Genomic DNA, 18,871 nt, shown 5'->3' with positions numbered 1-18,871 from the left:
AAACACCTTGCGCGATTCACTTTGCCATTACAATATCGTGACGTAGATGGTAAGCCATCCATATCTGGAATTCTACAAGAAGCTATAAATTAATTATGAAGTGACTTCTCATTAATGACATAAACTTTTAGGATTGGTTTGCATAATCAAGTTATTATTCAAAGCTCAAGTAGAAATGAAAAATATGGACAACGAGATTTACGTAGAAATTTTTTTGACCAAAGCAACAATAAAGTAAACTAATAATAAAAAAATAGTATACAATCCCTCACTAAGAACATCGTTAGAGCACCTCCAATGGAGGTTCTGACCATTGGAGTTCTAAAGATTCATATGTATATAAATATATGTTGTATATGTGTACGTAGGTATGACATCCATTATTTTGTGGAAAACAAAGTTTTAAGAATCTTAAGTGTGGGGTTCTCCACAAAATAATGGACCCCACACCTACATACACATATACAACATATACTTATAGACATGAATCTTTAGAACTCCAACGGATAGAACCCCCCACCCCTCCCCCCCCCCCCCCCCCCCATTGTTGCAAACTCATATGCAGGACTCGGAGGTTTCCATCAACACAAAAACCAAGCAGTTGAATGAGATTCTCATGCTTGAGTCTAGACACCATGGAAACCTAAGGAAGAGCAAAGTATTAATATATAACAATTTGAAAAGACAATTTAAACACAAGCTTCCTGAATCAAGAAGAAAATTAATAACCTGACTCAAGAACTCAGCATCTGATACTTCAGGTGTGACATCAAGTTTCTTCAGAGCAACCACTACACCATTGACCAAATGTCAACTCATTTGATTGGTGGCATTGTAGATAACAACAACATACCACAATCTGCTGAGAAGATTTCAAGTGTTCTTCTTCATTGGAGTCTTGTATCTGACATGTACAACAGATCCACTTGTGCATCCTTGTTCAATAAGAGATGTTACACAACCTTTTGGCTCCTGAAAGAGATTTAAGTAACTGAATATGGATGCAAAGGAGATATGAGTAGATCCACGAGGCAAAAAAACAGAAACTAAAATAACGAAATTTATGGAAATTTGATTCAGCATGTTCTCAGATTACACAAATTCATCAAAAAAAAAATCAAAACTTTCAATCAAGAACAGAAACAGACATGATCTCCAACAACAAACACTACACTGAGAACATTTACATGCAAATAAACCTCCTCTTTGCCAGAGATATAATCAAAGTTGACTGCTTTACCAAATCAGAAACAAAACCCATGAATCTATAGACTAGACGTTTTTTTTTCTTCTACAACAAAATCCAATTTTCAGATGCAAAAAGAGAAGAAGAGAAGACGGTACCCGTTCAATCTACACCTGCGTCCCTTTCACTGTCCCTCTCAGTCTCACGAGGGTTTGTCGCGTACGATCATCGCCTCCTCTGCGTTGATGATCATGCTTTAACTCTTTTCTTTCCCTACTACTAAGTCTATCATCGAAGCTTTAAAGAAGGTCCAAAAAAATTAGAGAAACTGAGCTAAAACTTATGCGGAGAGCTTGCAACAACAATATTTACAAGAGACGGAAAGTAAAAAACAGTAACAAGTCATACCAGAAAAAAAAAACAGTAACAGGATAATCTCATGCGCTAGGTACCGTAGCTATTACCATATCGGATATATATATATATATATATTGTGATGGTTATTAGTGACAAGCTCGCTTTTTCTTGGATAGTTTTCAATCATCACTGGAAGTCTGGAACTCGCAGAAACTTCCTTAATATAGACACCCACTCTAGCGACATATGTTCAGACACATCCCATACATATACCTGCACTATGGACAAGAGTATTCAAGGTCAACTTGGATACACTTACTCTAGCTAAAGAAGCAAGAGAAACAAAAACCAAGGTGTTGAGGTTTGTATTAATTAGGAACAACTTCCAACATCAGAAGATTGAAAGGAACCAATTACTTACTGTCTCATAGTTTTTCAATCTACTTACTGCTCGTTGGTACACTCTCCGCAGATCTGGCTCTGATACTTAATACTTTCTCCGTAATCGTTGTTCAAGTAACATTAATTGGATCAAGCTCACATATACGTCGAATACTCTTATTCACAAGTGTCGGTTTATGCTGATTATCATTCAACAGTCTAGTTGTCTCAAAGTCCGTATCGTTTTTTTTTTTTCTTGTTGTTCCTATCTAATTTCAGTATTTGTGGTAGAAGAAATATTGGTTTTGTTAGTTGATAACTGAGTTTAGTAACTATTAATACGTATCCTCCGTTTATGTGTTAAGGATCGTGACAGTTATGCTAACAAAAAGAGTTATTTGTATAAGAGTCCCAAGAACAAGAGACACACACTCTTCATAATTAATGTTTGAAACCTATCTAAGTTAACGAAAACAAGTCTTTTTGATTAGAAGGTAAAAAATCTTTATCGACCATCAGAAGTTGTAATTGTACAAATTTATCACACCTCTGGTAACGAGTTGGTTTCGCTTCTCAAATTTTAATTACCCTTCCATTGTCTTCTTCTTCTTCTTCCTCGAATTTTCTCTTCTTTCGTTTTACGATACTAGTCCAAGACGATACAATTGCGTTTTATATATAGTAGGTTCCTCTCTCTCTCTTCGATCGATATTAGTAGCCTTCGAACATTGGAGGTGGTGGCGATGCGTATTGGTGGCCGACGAAGGGTGGTATGATGAACTCATCGCTTGGCGCTGGTGCTTGTGCAGACGGCGTCTCTTTCTTTTCCACCGGAGAGGGTGGTGGTGTGGTGGAATCATCACTTGAAGCTGGTGCTTGTGCAGTCGGCGTCTGTATGTCTTCCACTGGAGCTGGTGCTTGTGCAGACGGCGTCTGTTTCTTCTCCACCGGAGCTGGTGTTGGTGTGATGAGTTCATCACTTGGAGCTGGTGCTTGTGCAGCCGGTGGGCAGTCGACCTTTAGCGGTCCTGGAGGAGGGGAGGAGACTACTGGTGGAGATTGCGGCGGTTGTGGAGAAAAGATCATTGGCGATGGTGAAGGTTGGCTTGGTGTTTGCGGTGGTGAACTGGACTTAGGCGGATGAGCTGGAGGAAAAAATACCGGTGGTGGTGGCGAGTTGACAGGTGGCGGCGGTGAGTGAACAGGTGCTGGTGGCAGTGGAGAGAGAACTGGTGGTGGTGGTGAGTTAACGGGAGGAGGAGGTGGTGAAAAGACGGGTGGTGGAGGAGAGTAGACAGGCGGTGGTGGTGGCGAATAAACTGGTGGTGGTGGTGGAGAGTGGACCGGCGGTGGAGGAGATTTAACAGGAGGTGGGGGAGAGTGAACCGGTGGTGGTAGAGGAGGTGATGGAAGAGGAATGGACGGAGAGTTTACCGGAGCTGGTGGAGGAGGACTGCGACGGTTCTTCACCGGAAACTGATCGTAAGGATCATCCGGTTGCTGTGACTCTTTCGGTGGCTGTGGTTTGTGAACCGGCCGGGTTGGAACTGGCGAGGGTTCCGGAACAGGCAGACTTGGAACTGGTGATGGCTTTTGAACCGGTTCAGTAGGAACCAGCGATGGTCTCGACGGAGTTGAAGATCCACCACCAGCACACTTGTCCTTGCTACAGTCAACCGGACGGTTAATCACCACCGCACATTCCTGTGCCGACCGTTGTTCAGGTCGATCAGGTAAACAATTACGTGTGTCGTCCAGAACAATCTCCTTCCGACCACCTCCCGGGACACACGAACCATCTTGTCCATTGAAGTAATTGTACGAGTAAGTGAAGTTCACCAAATTAGGCAACTTGCAAATACTATCCGCTAATAATCCAGTAAGTTTATTACCGGAGATATCCAACTCCTCCACACCCGTTAACCCGGCAAAAGTAGTCGGTAGCCGACCGATGAACGAGTTCTTACTCGCATCGAAAACCGTCACATTCGACAACATTCCGATCTCAGATGGGAAACAACCACCCAAACCATTGTCCATGAAGACAATTTCGTTGAGACTCTTCATGTTTCCAATACTCTTAGGAATACATCCGGTGAATTTATTGTTAGCGAATGTCACAACCGAGGCCGTAGAATCTCCTAAAGATTCAGGAATCGTTGAAGTGAATCTATTGTTGTTCAAGAAAATAGCGTCTAGCTCCTTCTTGAAAAGCTCAGGAGGGACTTGACCTTCAAAATCATTGAACCTAACGTCGAAGTACTTGACATCAGGCCAAGTGAGGATAACACACGGGAAAGGTCCAACGAAACAGTTATTACTAACATCAAACTCATGCATCAGCGTCAGCTTCGAAAAGCTATTAGGAATGATACCGCAAAACCGGTTCGAATTCAAATGGAACATAGCAACATCTGTCATCAAACCAAGCTCGGCAGGCAAGTGCCCAGCGATATCCGCACCGTTGAGGTCAACACCAGCTACAACCGTGACGTTAGGATCATCAAGAGCCGGTGCACAGATCACACCGGTGTAGTTGCACACGTGAGGACCATGCCAGTTTCCTGTGGTGTTAAATGGGTCGGAATATATTGCTTTTTTCCAAGCTTGGAGAGCAATGTAAGCTTTTTTAAGCCTTGAGTTGGCAAATGTAGCCTTGAGATCAACCTCGTATTCAATGTCATTAGGGAGTTCGCCGTTTTCTGGTAATGTTAAGAGCTGTCGTCGCACGAGGAAGGCAGCTTCTGTTTGGGATATGGCGTATGCGACAAAGGAAGAAGACAAAAAGAAGAAGGATAAGAGGAAGACACAGCAGCCCAAGGAGGGAGTTTTAGCCATGGCTAAAACAGAAACCATGGAAAAACGCCCAAGGCTGCTAATAGAAGGGCGAGAGAGGATTCTAAGACGATATAATGATGTATTATTAATAATCAAACGTTTCAAAATCAGCAACGGTTCTCCTTAATTTCTTTGTCTATATTTAGGGCGCACTTCTGTTTTTAAGTATTTTGCTTTAGATCCGGAGGGTACATTTATCAATAATAGAAATTGTGGTTAAAGAAAGGAAACAGGAGTGATGGAGCTAAGCAGAAATTCTAGAATGTCTTTGTGTCAAAACCGGTCACTATTATAGGACAGTCTTGAAAAAGTGTGGTGGTTGATTCATCGGCGAACATGGGCGCAACAACGCAAACCCTATTTATATCTCTCACTCTTTACGTGAGCTGTAAGTTACATCCATAAGGGCTCAGAATTGTTATATGTTATGGCGCTGTGAAAACTAAGATCAAGGAAACACGACACCAACAATGGTAAATACATTGTTTCTTGCATGGAAGTTCATAGAGGGCATAAATTGTCACTAAACAGTTTAAAAAGAGGTTTCCCTGCTCGTGAATACTCACTATATTTGCATAAGATACCATTCAGATTATAGATCGTTACTTTTAGCAAGACATTTGTTGATATGTTTATAAAATTGACATACGACTGAAAGAATTTATAAAGATTCACAATAAATACTGTTCTAAAAATGAAGACAAAAAGAACGTATATATAAAAGGGAAAACAAACAAAAAGAATTAAAGATTGAAAGATGACGATCATGCTAATAATATAACAAGGACAAAATTTAACAAACAACCCTAAATTCATCCCATTCGATTCCATAATAAAGCACTATTTGGCCTCATTCTATACAACAAACAAAAGCCCTCCACATTTTGGTTTACCACTCACAGTTCCTATTTTTCTCTGTTCATAGTAATTCATCTACACTTCACTTCCTATGCGCGGCTTCACCATCCTTACGGCACAACCTGAGAAATGCAGTACTACCCTCTTCAGCATAATACAAGAGAGGTCCGTTTTAGTATGTGTTCTTTTTTATATTTTTATACCTGATCATTCAATGAACTATCATCATAGTTAGCTTCTCTTCTGCGTTTCCTGGACGCCCTTGAGTTACATCCCTTCTCTCCAACTTCTTCTCTGAAATTCTGCCCTGACGCCTCTGCAGTTGCAAGAAACAAAAAAAAAGTAGAAGTCAGAGAGTTTAGACTTTAGACTGAAATAGGAGTGTTTATGAGGTAGACAAGCACACAAGTTCTAAACAAAACATATTCATGTATGGATCAGTGGGTGAACAGATATCAGACAAGATCTCATATATGACCTTTGCAGCAACAATCATTTCTTTGATCCTCCAAAATCATATCAACTCTATATTTCGGCAGCAAAGCCTTCTAAAAGCCAATGCATAGTTAACTCAAGTACTAACCTAATCAAACAGTATCAGCCTAGTTCTTAGACAATTCAGAAAAAAAGGCACAGAAAGGGAAGACGTCAAACATACAACTACTCCTAAGAAGAGTTCGACTAACCTAGGCTAAGCAAAACGTTACCTGCAGTGCTTTGAGCTGGATACTCATGTCTCAAAGAAGTTGTCACTGATGTTCTAGTAAAACTCTTATCACCACCAGAGTTTTCGATTTCTTCGTTAACATGGATATCAATTCCGTTGGGATTTTCAGGAGTCTGTCTCGATGACGACGTCTCTAAACGAGGTCGTTTCTTTCCGAAGTTAACCTTCTGGCGGCAACCATTTTTTAGTACCGTAAACTGCATAAAGAGAAATGTAGTAAGTTTCAACTAGAGAACTACATATTACGAAATGGATTACAGAGAGGAAGAAGTATTAAGAAGAGTACAAAACCTGATCAGTCGATTTGTGAGAGTTGGACTGCAGATCACGAGCTCTGGAGAGTCTCCTCCTCTCCTCTCCTCCAAGTAAGGAATAAAACTGCTTAACGAATGAGTTCTCTAAATATTCAAGATACGAGTTGTGTCTCTCATTCGTCCATCCACCACACTCATCCTGCACAAACAATTTTACAAGAAACACACATTTTGATGAGACAAAGCAGAAACAACTGCAACCACTAAGCACAAAATTCTATTCACTCAGAAGAACATACCCAAATCAGTTTTATAAAAGATAACGACTTTTCAATGCGACTAATCAGTTTTCGTTTTTACGAGAACCAATCAATCAGTTTTCAAATTAATGTATATGACCTAATCGTAGCATCAGATCTGAAGCATCCTACCATATATATATATATATAAACAAAGCTAACTTCCAAATCGATACTTCTTCTTTCATTACGAATCTAGCTTTAAAACCACGAAAACTACTTCTACCATTAAAAGTTCGAGAACCATAGCATAAGCAAGCAAGTGGGAGATTTGTTATACCATCTTCTTCGCGTCGGCGTCACCACGCGAGCTCTCGACCGTATGACCGGACTCGGGCGAGTTAGAGAGAGTCGACTCGCTCTCAGATTCACCCGACGCCTCCGCATCGCGATCCATCTCGAGAGAAACAATATTCACACCGTACTCATTCTCCATCGATGATCCTATCCTCTTTAAGGAAAAGAGCAAAAAACTTTGTTCGCCTTCGGAGGAGAAGAGATGAATAAAGGAAGAAAAGGTCCACATGGCTTCGCTTTTACACGTGTTTGAGAATTGCCACGTCATTGCCAGTGATAAATATCTTCGACAAATATCAGCCAGATATTTTTTTTTGGAGCTGAGGAGGTTCGAGGTTGTGTGTTTTGTTTCTCCTAATTACATACGTCAGAATTTCGATAATTCTTTTTTTTTATATATATATATATGTTCCAGTTTCTTGTGTTTCTGTTATTACATCATTTTTAATTCTAACTTTTTAAGAATTTTAAAACATTAAATTAAATCTCATTAGATTTTGGATAAACTTTAGGATTAGATAACATAAAGCTTATGTATCTTCGTGGATCAAAGCATTATTTAAAGATTTGCATTCTAGGAGTAATAATAGTTAGAAGTCGACTGGATAAATACGAAAAAGGTAAATTAAAATTAGTCACTGATTTGGGTAATGGATATTTTGTATTAGATGAGGTAATTGCTGACGTGGGCACTGGTTGCCTCAAAATATCTGACACGTCTTTTCCTTACCAAGAAAAATACCTGCCTTTTTATTTTGCCAAACCAAGAAAAAATATCTTGCCAAAATAGTAGCAATACTAGTTTACAAGAGAGATATTTTGACAAAACAAGAGAAATATCTCAGCCACAATAGTAATAGTTTTCTAATATTGGCCGTCTACATTATATGTAGATCATTAAGAATACTACTAATGCATGTATACCATTTTTGCTATTAAAACAGTTGATACAGCATATTACTATATGGCGACACTGATCTGAAATTAAGTAATTTTGTGAACTTCTTATCTAATATGTTCATGCATGGATTTAAAATAATTATGTAAGTTTTTGTGAACTTCACTAAAGAGCAAAACCACCCGTGTCCACATAAACATCTGGTTTTGGATACAACATGATAAAGTGACATCAAAACTGAACTAAAAAAAGTTCATTAGCACATAATTGTGATGGTTAGGATGAGAACAAACAAGCAACAATAACTGAAAACAGTTATGTGCTAATGAACTTTTTTACTCCACATAAACAGTTGTTCTCACTCTCAATTTCAAGATTACACAACTGTCTCTGATCCATATTCGTACGAGTGAGAACAAACAAAGAACAATTACTGAGAACCGCATTGAAGAAGAGATTAAATTCATTATAAATGTAATAAGACCACATTCTAAAATCAAATTTCTAAAAATCACAGCTATTTCACAAAACTGTTATTCCTCTGTACAATCACATCAGAACAAACAAACAACAAATTCCTCAAGACAACAATCATTATTATTACATCAATTTGGTTCGCCGGAGAATTGTCGCACCGAACAAGCAACCACCTGAGCCCATTGCTTCAACCTCATCTTCATCGTCTCGGGATCATCACCTGTGAAACAAAAAAACGAGTTTCAGATCACAACTCTAACAAACAAAACGAATCTTTCATCACATACCTTGATCAACAATCGTCGTGCTCGAATTGCTTACGTCACCTTCCGACGCGATCGACGAAAGAGACGAAGTCCGTGACAATCTGCTACTATACTGTTTATTCACGGCGCAGTACAACCCCAGAGCTGGGAGAGTTTCGTTGAGCCTCGGATCTAAATCTTGCGAATCAGGCTCGAATCCGAATCCTAGCTCGATGCAGCCTCTGAGCTCTTCTAGATCTTCGTCCGTCACGCTCTTACTCCGACCGAGTCGATCCGATTGGCGTTTGCCTTTCCTACGAAGCCACGCCTCTTCGCGATCGGCGTCCGGTGACCACGAGTGCTGCTTTATTAGCGGTCTACGCGGCGGTTGTGACGGCGGCGCGTTGCGTTTCGACATTAGAAGCGTTTTAGGTTTGTTTTCTGGGGGCAAATCCCTCCTTTCGGTGATTTAATTCCATACGCTCAAACGCGTGCGGCGCACTTCTTTATATGTAAACACATTAAATATTGTATAATAATGTTCTTAAATTATGAAATTAGAAATCTGCCCCTAACTTCATACTATATTTTCAAATTACCCTAGTATTTTTCTTTTAAACTCAAAGGTCTTATTCTAGAAAAATATTATGATGTTAAAAAGATAATATCAAATATGATTATCTATCCGAAGAGATAATGCTTATCTTTGATTTTGTCTTTATCACTAGAAAACAGCGGTATTCTGACGGACATTCCGACGGAAAATGAAATCCTCGGAATAACACAAAATTTGGTTTCCTCGGAATTTCCTCGGAATATACCGACGGAATTCCGAGGAAATATCAATCTGTCGGAATATTCTAATGGAATACCGAGGAAAAATGTATTCCTCGGAAAAAACCGATGAATTCCGAGGATATATTATAGCCGTTAGAGAGCCATTGGAGGATTTTAAAAATTCTGAGGAAATTCCGACGAACTAGCCGTTGGCGTCGGAATTCCGTCGGAATTTCCTCGGTCTGTCGGCAGGATTTCAACTATAAATACAAGCACCCCTTTTCCTCTTCATTCACTCCATATCTTCATTCTCCCTCTTACTCTCTTTACACACGAATTTGATTCATAAAAAACATGTCTTCTTCAAATTATTTTCGTTCTTGGATCGATCGACCTCATTTGGATCCGAACACGAGATTGCTTACGGAAGAATACCAACGAGGTATAATCGAATTCATGGGGTTAGTTCACCAACAACCGGAAGCAAAAACAGGTATGTTAAGATGTTCTTGCTCTAATTGTTAAAATAGAAAGGTTATTAAAGAGTGAGATGTTTGGACTCATCTATATTTGAGTGGGTTTACACGAAGTTACAAAATTTGGTATCATCATGGGGAAACTGATTATGAACATGGTAGTACTAGCGAACCTCAGCCAACAGTTAGATTAGAAGACCCAATTAGAACAGATGTAGATTATGGTGTAGGTACTAAGCAGATGGTAAATGATCATTTTAGAGGGGAAGATTTACCCAATGCAGAAGCTATGAGATTTTATGATATGTTGGATGCTGGAAAGCAACCATTGTACGAAGGTTGCAGAGATGGTCATTCAGTTTTATCATCTGCTACAAGATTGATGGGCATTAAAACATATTATAATTTGGCTGAAGACTGTGTGGATGCGATTGCTGATTTTGTAAAAGGTATTCTACCCGAGGATAATGTAGCTCCTGGTTCATACTACGAGGTTCAGAAACTCGTAGCTGGTCTTGGTTTATCGTATCAGGTAATAGATGTATGCAGCGACAACTGCATGATTTATTGGAGGGCGGATGAACAACGGGTTACATGCAAATTTTGTGGGAAGCCTCGTTATAAAGATACGAGTGAAAGAGTTCCAGTGCCATATAAAAGGATGTGGTATTTGCCTTTGACGGAAAGGTTGCAGAGGTTGTATCTGTCTGAACGCACAGTGCAACCAATGAGATGGCATGCGGAGCACTCAACAGATGGTGAGATCAGACATCCTTCAGATGCAAAAGCTTGGAAGCATTTCCAATCAAACTATCCCGACTTTGCGTATGAGAGAAGAAATGTCTACATTTGATTATGTACTGATGGTTTCAGCCCGTTTGGCAAGAGTGGAAGACAATATTCTCTATGGCCAGTCATTCTTACACCATACAACCTACCCCAAAACTTGTGCTTGCGACGAGAGTTTTTGTTTCTCTCGATTCTCGTTCCCCGACCAGAGCATCCTAAGAGATCACTTGATGTGTTTCTTCACCAACTAATATATGAGTTGCAACAACTATGGGATCAAGGTGCTGAAACATACGATGTTTCGTGTAAAGAAAACTTTCAAATGCGGGCAGTACTAATGTGGACAATAAGTGATTTTCCAGCATATGGTATGTTATCTGGATGGACAACGCATGGAAGGCTACCATGTCCATATTGTCAAGATAACACTGATGCTTTCCAACTAAAACACGGAAGGAAAACGTGTTGGTTTGACTGTCACAGGAGATTCCTACCACCTGATCATCCATATCGTAGGAGTAGGAATTTGTTTACGAAGAACAAGAGGGTGTTTGACAGTCCACCTCCGAAAATTTGTGGGAAAGATTTGAAGACACAACTAAGAGATTTTGGTGCAGAAAGGACGCCAGACGTCGGTGGACATGAGCATTTTCCGGTAGATGCTGTTGGAGACCTACATAACTGGCACAAAAAAAGTATTTTCTGGGATCTGCCATACTGGGAGGATCTTCTGCTAAGGCATAATTTAGATGTCATGCATATTGAGAAGAACTTTTTTGACAATCTCATGAACACGATCCTTAATGTTCAAGGTAAAACAAATGATAATTTGAAGTCAAGACTGGATTTAGTCGATATATGTGCTCATTCAGAACTTCATGTTGATGAGAATGGTAGGGCTCCTTTTCCCATATACCGACTTGATGCAGAGGGAAAAGATGCGTTCTTTGATTGGATTTCAAACGATGTGGAATTTCCAGACGGTTACGCATCTAATTTGCGTAACTATATCGACAGAAAGGAAGGAAAGTTTACTGGCTTGAAAAGCCACGATTGCATGTAATGATGCAGCGCCTCCTTCTGTGTGCCTTCAAGGAACTATTACCACGAAATGTTCATGAAGCAATTGCAGGGATAAGTGGTTTCTTCCGCGATTTATGCACGAGATCAGTGACTCTTGAAGGTATTGAAAATTTGAAGACTAACATAGCCGTGATTCAGTGCAACCTTGAGAAGATATTTCCTCCCTCATTTTTTGATGTTATGGAGCATCTTGTTATTCACCTGGCAAGAGAATTGGAACTTGGTGGTCCTGTACAGTATAGATGGATGTATCTGTATGAGCGGTATATGTTCCATTTGAAGAAGATGGTGAAAAATTTAAGTAGGGTGGAAGGTTCTATAGTCGCACAGATGATCAATGAAGAAACTTCAAACTTTGCCGAGTACTACTTTCCAGCAGAAGTTCAGACCAAAAACAGAAGACCTGCTCGGCATGATGATAGAGGCGAACGGGCAACATATCATGTTACGGTTCCAGACATTTTCACAGACGTTGGACGACTTAGCGGAAAACCAAAGGACCGCCGACTTACTGAGCAGGAGCGCAGTAATTTGCAAACATATTTGCTCACCAACTGCGAAGATGTTCTTCAATATGAGAGGTAAATAAATTAGCTTACAAATTTTTATTTTAAAAAGTTGAAATTTAAATCTTAATTAATTACATTATTGTCATCATATGTACAGGATTTTCATGGCAGAAAAGCGGTTCGAATATAGATACGCCACAGAGGACGAACTAGAAGAAATGAAGCAGAGAAAATTTGCTGGATGGATGTTTACTTATGTGAGTGCTTTAAACAAATTAAAATATCATTTATCACATATTTATATTAATTCACATTTATTGATATAACATATATATGTGCTATTAATAGGTGTCTGCTGGTTTGGCCAGAGGTGAAACATTTGACGATTGGATACGCGAGATGGTCATTGGACCAAACTTTGTTGTGAAGTCATATCCGAGATTTTGTACTCGAGGATATGCATTCACAACTCAGAAGAGGAGACGTTCGAGTACGACTTATGATGCTGGCGTTTGTTCTGCATCAGGAGATGATGTATACTGCGGACACATACATGAGATTTTGGAAATCAAGTATTTGGGCATGGTTGGATTGCGCTATACTGTTTTCTATTTTGATAGGCACGACAACACTCTAGATTGAGGTGTGAGAACAGATGCATTTGGTGTTACATCAGTAAATTTGAGGCGAAAGCTGCAATATTATGATCCTTTCATTCTTGCTTCTCAGGCCGATCAGGTAATTAAATGTTAATTATTCAGAATGATTCATCATCATGTGTATTAATTTATAATTTTACTAATAATTTTTTTAATGTTACAAGTTTGTTATATCAAGTACCCCCGGATAAGGAACAGAGATGATCCATGGGCTACTGTTACAAGACTCAACCCGAGAGGCCGAGTTCAGGGAAGTTCTGAGCTGGAAGACCCACTACAACCAAGCACATCCGGCAGCTTAAGTGCAACAGAAGATTTAGCTGGAGTTGGCCTTGTAGTCGATTTAACCGACTTCGAAAAGGAAGCCGTCGTTCACGTAGAGGATGAACCAGTGATTGGAGAGTTTCACCAAGATCCAGATTCAGATTCATCTGGTGATGATGACTCGGAAACAGACTAGCATCGACTTTTTTTTTTTAATAGAAATACCGAGGAAATTCCGAGGGAAGATAGGTTTTCCTCGGAATTTCCTCGGAATAGACCTTGTCGATTCAGGGATTTGATTATAGAATCTTTTTCCGCGGAAGATAAGGGTTTCCTCGGAATTTCCTCGGTAATTTCCGAGGAAATTCCGAGGAACTAGGGGTTTTTAACCGAAAACAACGTTTTACAGATTGAATAACACGTATATAACCTTCATTAAGTGTCTTAACCAGATTATGAAGTCAAACTTTGGTGTTTTACCCAATAACAAACACTTTTACGATTGCATGAACGAAAACCACACAACATAAGAGAAACACTTATACACTTTAATAAACGGTAAAGGGAATACTTACAATTCGGTTTGAAATTTTGTTATTTCATGGTTTATGCTCATCTATACAAAGAATCCTCAATGGTATGCATTACAATTGTATAAGAAATGAAATACGGCAAAAAAAAAAATTGATGTTTTGAAACCCCAAACACTAGTTCCTCGGTATTTCCTCGGAATATTCCGACGGAATTCCAAGGAAGATAAGGGTTTCCTCGGAATTCCCTCGGAATATTCCGAGGAAATTCCGAGGAAACAAGGTTTTTAAATCGAAAACAACGTTTTTCGGTTTGAATAACACTTATATAACCCTTATTAAGTGTCTTAGACTTATTATGTAGTCAAAAATTTGTTTCTTACCCTATAATAAACACTTTTCCGATTGTATGAACGAAATCCCCACAACATAAGAGAAACACTTATACACTTTAATGAACGGTAAAGGGAATACTTACAATTCGTTTTGAAATTTTGTTATTTCATGGTTTATGATCATCTATACAAAGAATCCTCAATGGAATGCATTACAATTGTTTAAGAAATGAAATACGGCAAAAAAAATCGATGTTTTGAAACCTCAAACCCTGTTTCCTCGGAATATTTTCATTTAACCAAGTAAACCAAGCCGCCACATATTTCGCGAAAATTGAATTAATGATTTTCGAGGAAATTCCGACGGACATTTTCCGTCGGACACCTCATTTTATTAGGTCGAACCAGATCTTCTTCCCCATTTCTCTCTTCCTCTCCGCCGAGCTCTCTCTTCTCTCTCGCGATTTCTGGCGTTTCCTCCCTTCTCTCTCGCGATTTCCGGCGAATCCGCCCTAATCCTCCTCAATTTCAGTCACTGCATCATGTATGAACCCTATCCCACTCTCTTAGGTTAGATTTGTTAGGTTTTTAAGTAGATTTGATGATTTTGGAATGATATTTATAGATTTTTGTTAGGGTGAATGGTAGGATTGTGTAAAATCGAGTTTGATTATGGTATTCACTTGATTTAGAATTTTTTTTTTAGTTTTTATTAATTTTGTGGTTATAAAAATCTAATTGATAATTATGTATATATAATATGAAAACGTTTTTTGTATATAAAATCTATTTTTTGCATTATAAAATCATTTATATATTTATTAAACATTTTTAATATCTATAAAACTTTTTTTGTGATTAAAAACAATTATTTAGTATTTAAAAAAATAATATATATATATATATATGTAATATAAATTTCTATATTTATTAAACATTTTTAATATTATTAAAACTATTTTTTGTAATTATTAAACTATTTTTTATTTATTAAAACTATTTTTTGTAATTATTATACTATTTTTTATTTATTAAAACTATTTTTTGTAATATATTAAACTATTTATATTTTTGTGATTAAAAACTATTTTTTAAATATATTTTTTTATTTATTAAAATTATTAGAACTAATTTTTAAATATGTTTTTTTTTTAATTTACAGGTCTAATGATGATCAGATCCGGCCTCGACAGCGTCATGGTCGTGGTGGTACAAGGAGCCAGTCTTGGGATTTCAGCCAGATTCAGGATTCTGCTTCGCCCCACAGCTCCTACCATACATCTCCCTCTCCATTTCCCGCTCCTGCTCCTCCCACTCCCGCTGCTGCACCCGCTCCTGCTCCTCCGGGTCCTCTGGGAGTGATGGGTATTGCGGAGTTGGTTCGACAGCCCGGTCGTGACCATCTTCACTATCTCACTCTATATCCACATGGACGGGGTCAAACATGGTAATTAAACGTATTTTTTCATTAAAATTTGATTCATTATAATAATTTGTTCTTTTTATTAGGTTCAACCGATCCGGGAACGGGATCAGCGCATGGATCAACCGTATGATGTACTCGGCCCTCGACAAGGGACATCCGACTTTCACAGACTTCCCTAACGACAAGCAGCATCTGTGGTTTCGTCAGTTTGCGGTAAGTATTCTAATTTTTTACTTATATTTTTAATCTTTAATATAAATTTTCTACTAATTGTGTTTTTTTTTCCAGCAAGAATTCAACTGGAATTCCGATGATACGCTCTTTATCAATCACCACTTCGTCCATAAAGTTATGGACAATTATGGGAAGCAGATGCACGAGTGGAAGAAGAAGTGGAAAATAAACAATGTTTTTTTAATTTATTAAACTATTTTTTAATTTATTAAACTATTTTTTTTATTAAAACGTTCCAACGTCGATTAACAACACGGTCTGGAAGGAGTTGTGTGTGCATTGGGATAAGGAAGAGACAAAAGAAACTTCTTCCACCAACTCCACCAACCGCAGGAGCGAGCGTAAAGGGAAGGGCGTCTTCAAGCATAACTTGGGTGCTCAATCTATTGCCACTCTGGGGGATCGCATGGTAAGTTCAACCGCTTTTTCTTCAATTATTTAAGTTTTGAAATTTTATTTTTTGTGCATTTCTTCTAATTTCTAATGTTTGTTTAATTTATGTTTTTTTCAAGGCGGAAGAAAATGATGGCGAGCCGGTTGATGATCTCGCCCTAATGAAGAGGGCGTATACCAACAAGAAGACCGGGCAGATTGATGATGGTCTTGTGAGGGAAGTGGTCACCCTGGTCCAAACTCAGGTGCAAAACGAAGTGTCTCAGCTTCAAACCGAGGATGACGATTCGACGGCTTCGACCAACTTGTCTCGGGTTCGAATTAACGAAATCGGTCAATCGGTAAGTTCTTTTTTTTTTAAAGTTCAATTCATTTATTTCTTGATTTTTATTTTATCATCTTTTTATATTATTTAAATTTGGCTATTTTCTATTTCAATCGGTTCCAAAGAAGAAGGGACGTTTGGTCGGTTTGGGTCGTCCCTTCCGGTCGGTTCCTCCTTTTTCTGCACCACCGCCTTTTGTTGATCCAGAATTACTTACGGCTCAGTTGAAGGACAAGGATGATCGCATATCTTTGTTGGAGACCAAGATGGCGGCTCAACAGGCGGGCTATGAGGCACAGAAGAGGCTGAACCAGCAAATGATGGAGATGATGCAGAGGATGTACCCGAACGAGGTGTTCTCGAACGTGCAAGACCCGTAGTTTTTTTTTCTTTCGAAAACTCGGAATGTTTTATTTTTATTTGTTCAACTTTGAATATTATCTAATATGTTTTCAATTTTAATTTTAATTTTATATTTTCGAATTTAAATTTCAAAAATTTATTTTTTTTAAAAAAAAATTAATTTTTTTTTGAAATTCCGAGGAAATGAACCCTCGGAAATTTTCGACGAACATTTCCTCGAAATAAGTCGTCGGAATATACCGAGGGACTCCTTCCTCGGAATTTTCCGAGGGCTCCGTTCCTCGGAAATTCCCGTTGAAAATTCCGAGGAACATTTCGTCGGAACTTCCGAGGATTGAACCATCGGAAAGTCCATCGAAATATCCCGAGGAAGTTCTCCCTCGGTATATTCCGAGGACCTTTCCAACGAACTGGTGGTCCTCAGAAATTCATTTCCTCGGAATTCGGTCGGAAATTTCCGAGGGATTTCCGAGGAAAAATGAATTTCCGAGGAGTTATTTCCGAGGACTTGTTTCGTCGGTATATCGTCGGAATAACGTTATTCCGACGACATACCGACGATTTTTTTCCTCGGTATGCCGCTGTTTTCTTGTAGTGTATTAGTCAAGTCGGTTTAACCAACCGACTGAACCTATTATTCTATGTTTTCTTCTTTACTATAAATAGGTTTTTCCCTTCTCATTTAAGAGACACCAACGTGAAATAAAAGAAGAAGAAAAGTTGAAACACTTACTCCTCTTGTCTTATCGTTTTCACACACACATATCACTCTCCTTTTCTCTCCATCTCGTCCACTCTCCATCTCTCCCACAAATATAATAACTTAATTATTTACAACACGTTATCAGCACGAGTCTCTGACCAACTGAGGCTTATCAATCCGAAAGTTCTTAAACCAGCCGAGAAAATACCAAACTTTGAGACTATGGATGGAGATTTGTGTTTGGCAGATAGTGCGTCAACGCACACGATAATTAAAGATAAGAAATATTTCTCCAGTCTCAAAATAAAAGATTACGCTGGAAGCGTAAGTACAATATCTGGTAATGCAAAGATTATTATGGGCTCTGGAAGAGCGAATTTTTCAATGCCAGAGGGAACAATATTTGAAATGCATTGTATTCCTCCGAGTCTCATAGAAACTTATTAAGTTTTAAGGATATCCGAAGAAATGGATATCATATTGAGACTATGAGTAAAGATGGCACTGAATTTCTTTGCATTAAGTCCTAGAGGAAACATATATTGGAAGAGTTAAGAATGTTATCCTCTGGACTATATTGTACGAAAATTACCATGACTGAGTCATATGCTGTAGTAAACATGAAGTTTACTGATACATTTAAAATTTGGCATGAGAGGCTAGGATATCCTGGTTTAGTCATGATGAGAAAGATAGTGCAAAATTCGAATGGCCATCCGTTGAAAAACGGAAAAAATTTGCAAACGGGCGAGTTTACATGTAATGCATGTTCTCAAGGAAAACTTATAACTTGGCCATCACCAGCAAAAGTAGGCAATGAATCACCAATGTGTTTGGAAAGAATACATGGTGATATATGTGGGCCAATCCACCCACCGTGCGGACCGTTTAAGTATTTCATGGTATTGATTGACGCATCTAGTTGAGGGTCAAGTGTGTCTCTTTTGACGACACGAAATACGGCTTTCGCAAATTTCATTGCCCATATAATAAAGTTGAGAACGTAGTTCTCGGAGTATGCCATTAAAAAAGTAAGGCTTGATAATGCTAGTGAATTTACATCGCAAGCCTTTGATGATTATTGTATGTCAATGGGGATTGATGTGGAGCATCCAGTTCCCCATGTGCATACACAAAATGGCATGGCTGAGTCATTGATAAAACGGTTGCAGTTGATTGCAAGACCGT

The 18,871-nt window shown here is 38.7% G+C and overlaps 3 protein-coding genes across 4 annotated transcripts; all 3 read right to left on the bottom strand.

Moving 5' to 3' along the window:
* Positions 1–2,324: 2,324 nt before the first annotated feature.
* On the bottom strand, positions 2,325–4,890 carry LOC106361083 (pollen-specific leucine-rich repeat extensin-like protein 4). Its single transcript, XM_013800780.3, has one exon. It carries the CDS (start codon positions 4,778–4,780, stop codon positions 2,636–2,638), a length of 2,145 nt encoding a protein of 714 aa, XP_013656234.2. The 5' UTR covers positions 4,781–4,890; the 3' UTR covers positions 2,325–2,635.
* A 518-nt stretch (positions 4,891–5,408) lies between these two features.
* Positions 5,409–7,480, bottom strand: LOC106361082 (cold-regulated protein 28). 2 transcript variants are annotated; one of them, XM_048750400.1, is made up of 6 exons: positions 7,268–7,480; positions 7,181–7,231; positions 6,639–6,800; positions 6,328–6,544; positions 5,824–5,936; positions 5,409–5,742 (listed from the first exon to the last, which is right to left on the bottom strand). In XM_048750400.1, the coding sequence occupies exons 1-6, from the start codon at positions 7,463–7,465 to the stop codon at positions 5,731–5,733; spliced, it is 753 nt and encodes a 250-aa protein (XP_048606357.1). In that variant the 5' UTR covers positions 7,466–7,480; the 3' UTR covers positions 5,409–5,730. The 2 variants fall into 2 exon arrangements, with proteins under 2 accessions (XP_048606357.1, XP_048606356.1); XM_048750399.1 differs by having other exon boundaries at positions 7,181–7,480.
* Positions 7,481–8,540: 1,060 nt separating this feature from the next.
* BNAC03G77130D lies at positions 8,541–9,396 on the bottom strand. Its single transcript, XM_013800777.3, has 2 exons — positions 8,860–9,396; positions 8,541–8,792 (listed from the first exon to the last, which is right to left on the bottom strand). Exons 1-2 carry the CDS (start codon positions 9,233–9,235, stop codon positions 8,701–8,703), a joined length of 468 nt encoding a protein of 155 aa, XP_013656231.2. The 5' UTR covers positions 9,236–9,396; the 3' UTR covers positions 8,541–8,700.
* Between the last annotated feature and the right edge of the window lie 9,475 nt (positions 9,397–18,871).

This window comes from Brassica napus, chromosome C3 (genome assembly GCF_020379485.1).
Source record: "Brassica napus cultivar Da-Ae chromosome C3, Da-Ae, whole genome shotgun sequence".
Lineage (NCBI taxonomy): Eukaryota > Viridiplantae > Streptophyta > Magnoliopsida > Brassicales > Brassicaceae > Brassica > Brassica napus.
Note: the sequence above shows the minus strand (reverse complement) of the source record. Positions and strands in the feature narration are given on the sequence as shown.

Excerpts from the sequence above, each read along its gene's own strand:
- LOC106361083 (XM_013800780.3), bottom strand. The coding sequence starts at position 4,780 with ATGGTTTCTGTTTTAGCCATGGCTAAAACTCCCTCCTTGGGCTGCTGT.
- BNAC03G77130D (XM_013800777.3), bottom strand. The coding sequence starts at position 9,235 with ATGTCGAAACGCAACGCGCCGCCGTCACAACCGCCGCGTAGACCGCTA. Across the intron at positions 8,793-8,859 it reads CACGACGATTGTTGATCAAG|GTGATGATCCCGAGACGATG; the intron begins GTATGTGATGAA and ends TTTGTTTCACAG.
- LOC106361082 (XM_048750399.1), bottom strand. The coding sequence starts at position 7,465 with ATGACGTGGCAATTCTCAAACACGTGTAAAAGCGAAGCCATGTGGACC. Across the intron at positions 6,545-6,638 it reads CTCACAAATCGACTGATCAG|TTTACGGTACTAAAAAATGG; the intron begins GTTTTGTACTCT and ends CTCTTTATGCAG. Across the intron at positions 5,937-6,327 it reads TCCAGCTCAAAGCACTGCAG|AGGCGTCAGGGCAGAATTTC; the intron begins GTAACGTTTTGC and ends TTGCAACTGCAG.